The sequence below is a fragment of the Anabas testudineus genome, chromosome 24, assembly GCF_900324465.2.
Source record: "Anabas testudineus chromosome 24, fAnaTes1.2, whole genome shotgun sequence".
In the NCBI taxonomy this organism is placed as follows: domain Eukaryota; kingdom Metazoa; phylum Chordata; class Actinopteri; order Anabantiformes; family Anabantidae; genus Anabas; species Anabas testudineus.
The window spans coordinates 13,541,535-13,548,983 of NC_046632.1; the positions used below are offsets into that span (position 1 = coordinate 13,541,535).

At 43.1% G+C, this 7,449-nt stretch overlaps 1 protein-coding gene across 1 annotated transcript; it reads right to left on the bottom strand.

The window, feature by feature from the left end:
* Positions 1–1,116: 1,116 nt before the first annotated feature.
* Positions 1,117–5,851, bottom strand: LOC113149461 (synaptotagmin-14-like). The gene is made up of 7 exons (XM_026341599.1): positions 4,886–5,851; positions 4,538–4,675; positions 3,927–4,186; positions 3,207–3,644; positions 2,813–2,993; positions 2,390–2,446; positions 1,117–1,672 (listed from the first exon to the last, which is right to left on the bottom strand). The coding sequence occupies exons 1-7, from the start codon at positions 5,775–5,777 to the stop codon at positions 1,356–1,358; spliced, it is 2,283 nt and encodes a 760-aa protein (XP_026197384.1). The 5' UTR covers positions 5,778–5,851; the 3' UTR covers positions 1,117–1,355.
* Positions 5,852–7,449: the final 1,598 nt, after the last annotated feature.

A 7,449-nucleotide genomic window follows, 5' to 3' on the forward strand; every position in this document is an offset into this window, starting at 1 on the left:
TTAGAAACATTATAAAACCTTGACCCTGCAGAACAACTGAAAGGACAAGATTGACGCGGGACGGAAGTCTGACATCAGTGGGAAAAGGAAAGAAAAATGCCTCCCACACATCTCAGCGGAGAAAGGGGGAGAGGGCTTCGTGCATTTTTTTATTGATGCAAGTTGAACATTAACTTCCATATGACGACAACAAAGGTATGACCAGACTTCTGCACATTTGTCATTTATTTTAGGCTTCATGATACATCTCACATTCACATATAATAAGACAATACGATTTAGCTTTATCCTGTAATTTTGTTTTAAACTCTCTCACAGAAAATAAAACAGCCCAGCCTGTCATCAGCCCTGCCTCAAAGAAACAGCCAGCTTTATTGTACTGTATGGGCTTTTGCATATTCCTCCTCAGCGGGAAGCACCATGTTTCTACATGAATGAACATGGCTGAGTTGTCAGAAGGCTGAATGGTGAAACAGACTCAATCTGCGTTACACAGGAGAGGAAGCTGCTCTTTGATACCAGTGGCATGCAGAGCCGTGTCCAATTCTGTTACAGACTCCACGAGCACAAGACAGAATTTCATTCCTCTCATTTAAAGTGGCGTCAGATGCGTAGCGTTCTGTGTTATGCAAGACCACAATAGAAACAAAGATATGTCTTTGTGTAACACTTAACCCAGGGGGACGCAGAATGGTGTGATAAACTAAAAAACATGAAAGGGAAATTACTGAATGGCTCTTGCATAATGTTGTGCATGTAAACAAACTGTACAAAGAATAGCTTGTAAGCATAGTTGCAGCATGTTGTAGGCCCTTAATAACAGTCTTCATTGCATTCCCTTTTGTCAATGGCTATGACTGATAGAGAAATGTCTGGTATGCTGGTGGCAGCTGAAGTCCAGAGAAGACCAGAAAAAACAGGGAGGAGTCTGCTAGTCCTGGACCGAGCTCTTTGGTCCAAGGTTCAAAGACAGAAAACTACTGGAAGTGTTTTAGCATTGTCCTGTAAACAGTTGGTGCACATGCAGATTTTGCTGTAGGCATAATCACTGGAAAACAAACTGTGTCCTTCTGTTCTCCATCATTTGAACGTCATTCATTTCCAGTCAGTCTGTCATTTCCTTATTTATCAGTAAGAAAGCTGCAGCTAGAGTTCACATCTCCACCAATAAAGCCAGCGTGTCTACCTCAGAGAAACGTGGCAGGTTGAAGGGCCTCTCTGGCAGTGAACCAACGCCCATCCTCACACCTGTATGCCGCACAAACACACACACACCACACACAAGGTGCCTCCTGCTCTGCTGAAATGTTCAGGGAATGCTGTTAATTTAAGTTCGGTCTTGATAAATCTTCATCCTAGGTGTTGGTGAGTGTGTGCCAGTGACAGATCTGCTGTCCCTCTGCCTCCTTCATCTCTGACCAGTGGGCCTGCTGCTCCTCGCTGGTGCTGTTGAGGCCCAGGGAGACCCAGCCCAGCTTCTCCCTGGGCCTCATGCTGCTCCGGCGGCAGAACACTGACAACACCAGCGACACCTCAGACAGCTGGAAGAGCGCCACCTGGAACACAAACGTCTCCTTGTAGGTGGGGTTGGGCTGGCCGCGGCACACAGCCGTCTTGCACTTGGACATCTCCTTTCCCTTGGAGTCCAGCATGGTCAACTTGACATAGGTGTCTAAAAGGAGATATGTGAGAGCAGTGAATGAGTGCCACCAAGTGGTGGGAAGCCAGTAGTGCAGGAAATATTGACCAAACAGGAAACAGGTTTCTTCAAGGCCCTTTCCCCTGGTCATTGTCCTTTTGATGCACTGATCGAAGAATAAGTAAAACTAGAAGTACAGTTACAGAGCTTTAATGAGTTTAATAAAATAAGAAATAAGAAAACCACAGGGATACATTTCAGGAACCAGGACAGATGATTACTGTGCAAATGAGCTTGTGGTTTTTGAGGGATAAACATTACAAACGTCTATATTTTATGTTCTACACTATTCTCCTAGACTTTTAATTGTGGTCCTTGAAGCAAAAAAGCAACATTTAATAAAAATTAATGTGTATAATAATATATAGTATAATATAATTCTGTATCAAAGACAAAGCAGATTACAGTATTGCCTTTTTATTTATTTAGCGCTATGAACATGAAGATATAACATAATATATGTATCTATAGATTCCACTCTCATATTTTCAGTCCATTGAAAAACAAAAAAATGTATCCCCTAACGGAAATGATTACAATACGTAGCCAGGAGAAGCCGGGGATTGAACCACTCAACTTGTATGTGGTGGGAGAGACGTTCTAGCTCAGCCACTCATATCAGCATCAGCATTAGCATCACAGACACATGAATACTGTATATACCTAATAAGTAATTCACTGCTGACTTACCTCTCATGATATAGAGCTGACCCCCTACGAAGTGTTTTAAACAACAAAACAGACCATCTAGACACACACACAGACACACATCACAGCACAACACAAGCAAAGGTGAAAGAAGAAAGAAAGGAATCAGTCAGAATAAACATCTATGATTGTGATACACATGAGAAGCTCGACTTTCATGGGAACTCTTGATAAGCAGCAATTGCTTCAGCATTATGGTGTAAAAAATGAGTACTGTTGCCAGGAAATGTAATAATGTATTTGTTTTTGTTGCATGCTGCTCGGAGTCAATCTGCCAATCTGCTTTGCCAAAACAATTGCCTCGTGTATCAGCATCCTTTGATGAACAGAAAATTTACATTGTCACTCTGCACCTCATTCCAAGTCGGCACAAACACGCTTTAACATAGCAGCGTTTGTACTCACTGACTGGTTTTTCAGATGCCGTGGTTTTGAAGTGGCTTCCCTGGATGACCTCAGCAGATAACCGCCCTGTAGCAGAGTTGTAGATGAGGCCCAGGAGGATCTCTGGCAAGGACGAGTCTTCAGTGGAGCGGTAAGACAGAGCTCCAGCGCTGCGGGATACACTCACCAGAGAGCCACAACCCTGCAAGACAGAACGCTAGGATGGTTATTCAACAGAGACAGAAAGCATGAGTGGCATTTTTACACAACTTTAGTTTGGCGTTCTCACAAAAGAAGAAACCAGTCCAAAATAGTCTGCCAATTCGATGAGGTGGATATCTATGAAAGTGTGTTCCCATTGCAGCGCTTCAGACAAAAATGTGCACAGTGTAAGATATTCATTCAGTGTTCTTACTATAAGTTCAGAGCCGGGCTCCAGGGTGACAGGTAAAGCAATCTTTCCCTGCAGGTTGAGCTTAGTCAGGTAAAACACTTTCTCTCCCAGGACCTTCTCTTTTTTCATCCGCCTGATGCTGTACAAGCGGAAGCGAACAGCATAGTCTCCCAGAGTCTCCTGTTCCACCCTGGAGAACTTGAATGTTTCTGTAAAGACGGGACACGGGCCCTTCTGCACACCAGTTTTGGCCCGTTGCTTCTTGGTGGGCAGCAGAACCAGGTGGACCTGCCATGAGATGTTGCCAGTCTGTTTGAGAGCAGGTATGTCGGTAGCGGCTGTGACTGTGACGGCCAACCACTGCTCACCGGAGTCGTATTCAAAGGCAACGTCCAAGGTGCCGTATTTAGCGAGGGGCTCGGGTTCGTAGGCTGTGGGGAACTGAAGACCAGAACCATCCTGAATCAAAGTAACAGTGAATTAGAGATTAAGAATTGGGTCAGCATGTGTATGTACTATATAGTATATACCATATACATTGTCCTGTACTGACTGTAAATTGCATTTGAGCACTTTCTTAACTAAAAACTTACTTAAAACAGATTTATTACATAAAAATATAAAAAGTTTAATAATATTATAATATTTAGTAGATACTACCTCCTTATCATCCCCCTTTTCTTTTTTAACTTGAGTAGAAACTGTATTTAGTCACATTTTTCAGTAACAATTCAGTCTCACCTCAGGACCCAGCACAGCAGTGCTGTCACTGGGTATGTCCTCCTCACAGCCTTTGTTGAGGTAGCTTTCAGTATCCTGATCCTCACTGGTCTCACTGGAGCAACAAGGGCTGTCACGGCGCTGGGGGGGCGACCCTTTTCTAGCTGCTCTCTCTGAACGAGAACGGGACGACATGCAGGCTGCAGAGCCCTCATCCTGGTATGGAGGAGGTTGGAGCTCATGGAGAGATGAATCTTTCTTTATTCTCTGAATGCTGCTGCCTGCATCCATGACAGTGACAGAGAGGCACACAGAAGAAGAGTTGAGTTTTTACTGTCAATTGATAATAGTACAACAGTTGTGTTGCTGGCATATTAATGGTAATTACTGTATGTGTTAGCATTAAGCTAATAGACTAGTCAATAGTAACACATTTCACACAGCTATGCTTGGTTGTACATGTTATATTTACTTGAATCTATTCATTTTGCATGCGTTTTTTTGGTAGTAATTAGTTTGAGAGGCAAACAATAAACAACCTGAACAAGAAACGTGGTTGGGACGTTTCTGTAGCGTCACCTAGTTAAAAGAAATACAGAACATGAATAGATTATTTGTGCCTATTCCCTCACCTCGCTCACTGGAGGCCTCACTGCTGAATCCTCCCTGCTCGGTGGACTGTTTGCGTTTGCTGCTCCACACAGAAGTCGTGTTCTGCTGGGCCACAGCCTCTGGGTCTCTGTCCTCCTCACTGTCTGACAAAACCCCCTCTGGACAGAACACATGGACACCATGGTTCAAATCTGACATTTAGCTCACAAACCATAAATGTGTGCTGTGTTTAAAGAAAAAAGTGAAACGTGAGCTGCAGATGCTGACTTTCACACTGCTCTGGAAAGAACTCCAGCTATTAGAGATTTGAAGAGAGAGAAAGAGAAGATCCAAAGTGGCGGTGCCAAGAGAGCAGCACACCTTCTAACCTTGGTTGCTTTTCTTTTTCCTGCTTTTTCTCTCTTTCTCCTTTTTTTTCGGCACATCTGATGCCATTTCCACTTTCTTTGAATCCTCCTTTGCAGCTTTCCTCTTCTTCTTCTCTGACTTTTTCTTTTTTACTGCTGAAGACGATCTAGAAACGTCAGCCTCTTCCTCATCATCTCCCTCTCTCTCCAGGTTGTCCTCCACCTCTTCCTCCTCTTCACCACGACCAGGTGAAAGAGGAGCTTCATCACACTCATCACTTTTATGTTGAGCAGCCTGGTTTCCACCGTCGCTCATCTTTCTGTCTCGTTCACTAATGCCATCTGTGTTCTCTGAAGCATCAGCTTCTTCCTCCCCCTGTCCATCCTGGGATTCTTCTTCTTTCTTTGACTTGGCTTCTTTCTCCAGCTGTTTCTCCCTCCTTTCTTTTCGCCTTTGTTCTCTGTTTGCCTGAAGCTCCTCCTGCTCTTTCTTCCGCTTCTCTTCCTCCGCTAACTCAGCTTCTGTCTTTTTAACTCGCCAGCACCCATCCCTCCATTCCCACTCCAGCTGGCTTGCAGTGTACTCCGCCTCTGTTGAATCACTGCTTTGTTTGTTCTTTGAAACTGATTGACTTGTTTCTGAGTCTCTAGACATTTGCCACATACTTTTATTGCTGGTCTTGCCTTCCTGCACTGTGGAAGTCTGACCAGGCTCCTGCTCACTGCTGTTGTTTTCCCCCTCTTCCACCTTGTTGATGATAGTAGTGACCTGTTCGGTGAGTTGATCACTGACAGCATAAGTGACATCACTGACAGCGTTGGCCAGATCATCTACACGACTGGTGACGGAATCCAAAATGGAGGAAATGTTGACAGATGGGAGGTTCTGCTGGAAGCTCTTGAAGAAGGCCATGTCTCAGCTGGAGATCTTGTCACCACGCTGACCACTAGATTAGCTCATCAGAGGCACTGACACAGACATGTGGTTGTTAGCAGGGTGTTATAGCAGCATCACAGTGTGTGTGTTCAATTCAATACTTCCCCACAACAACATGGTAAGGTCTATAAACAGTACATGTTTTGTATTAGACAGTATTTTCCGTATAGCTCTTTGTACTACATATTGTCAGGCTCATATTTTGCAACACAGATGCAGAAAGCATCTTTACTTTTGTGTTCCTTACTTTTTTCTGCGACATCTTTATATCCACCAAGTGTATTGCCAACTGAATGGAGAAAGATCATTGTAACCTATTTGTACACAAAACTGAAAATGAAGTCAGCCAGAATGTCTGTAATAAGGCTTCATTGCATATTCACTTTATTTTATTTTATAACTTTTTATGTGTAGGTTTTCTGTTGAATTAAATCTTTTTTGTTATTTGCTTCCGCTTTTGCCAATTGTGTGTAAATGCAGCCACTGTGATCAACCTATGTGAGCTGGGTACCTGCAGGTGTGTTCTTATGGCTGCTGAGATGTGACAGTTTGTCAGGACTCGCCACTGAAAGCTTGTTGCTGAGGTAAAGAAAAAACAGAGCCATCAACGCCATGAAGGCCGCAATGGAAGACAGGACACCCAGAAGCTCAGGAGAAACTGGGGGGAAGATGGCCAGAAATAAAGAGGGAGGGAAGAGAGGAGATGGGTGAGATAAAACAAATGTAGAGAGAAGAAAGGAAAACCAAGCATTAGACATACGTAATACTGATAATGTGGGTATTAACCTTTTTTCAACCAGTTCTTACATTTTTAAAAATGTCACAATTTATTTATATCTCATGGATGAATAAGAAAAAAACACAAATGGCTTCAAGTTAAATAACATAGTCCACTTCCCACAAAAACATTTGATGACAGGCTCTTTTTTTGGATCCATGCTCTGCAAATGTTGCTTTGTCAGGTGAGCATTAGCTATTGTAGTTTAACAAAGAGTTTTTTTCCACTTCAGAGACAAACCAGATACAATCTACAGCTCTGTATGTAGGCCAACCATACTTCATGTAAGCATGCAGCTCTGTGCTGCTGATGTGCTATTTTTGTGAGTGCCTCAAAGGGACTGTATCTAACTGAAACGTAGCCTAAGTAAACCCAGCAAAGCCACACTGGGCCTGCACCTAATGGGCTAGAACACAGACAAACCACAATTTAATAGCTGAAGAAAAGGGGAAGTCGTGGACATTGAAGCAGGAGTGGTATTTCTAAAGACCAAATGCCTCAGTGGAAAGGGCAGTAAAACACACTGCAGGCGAGGCTCAGTGAGATGAAGTCTCTGAGCTTTAAGATGTGGTACCTACACCAATTAATGCAGCTATAATGCCATCTTTAGTTCCTACATTCAACAATGTTTTTAATTAAAACACTACTCTGAAACACTGCATGTCCACTCAGGTGTTTGCAGTTGATCATTTGTTAAACTGCTCACCTGAACAATGGCTGTCTAATAGATTTGCAACAGTAACTAGGCAACACTTTTAACATTTCTGTTAAAATTAAGAACAAAAGCTTGTTCAGAAATGTGCTAATACATATGTACGTGTTTAACTCAATTCAGTTTTATTTGTATAGCGCCAGAAGTCATCTCAAGGC

Coding starts and splice junctions, on each gene's coding strand:
- LOC113149461 (XM_026341599.1), bottom strand. CDS start 5,777: ATGGCCTTCTTCAAGAGCTTCCAGCAGAACCTCCCATCTGTCAACATT. Junction 4,676..4,885: donor GAAAAAGAAAAGCAACCAAG/GTTAGAAGGTGT, acceptor TGTTCTGTCCAG/AGGGGGTTTTGTCAGACAGT. Junction 3,645..3,926: donor CTGCTGTGCTGGGTCCTGAG/GTGAGACTGAAT, acceptor ACTTTGATTCAG/GATGGTTCTGGTCTTCAGTT.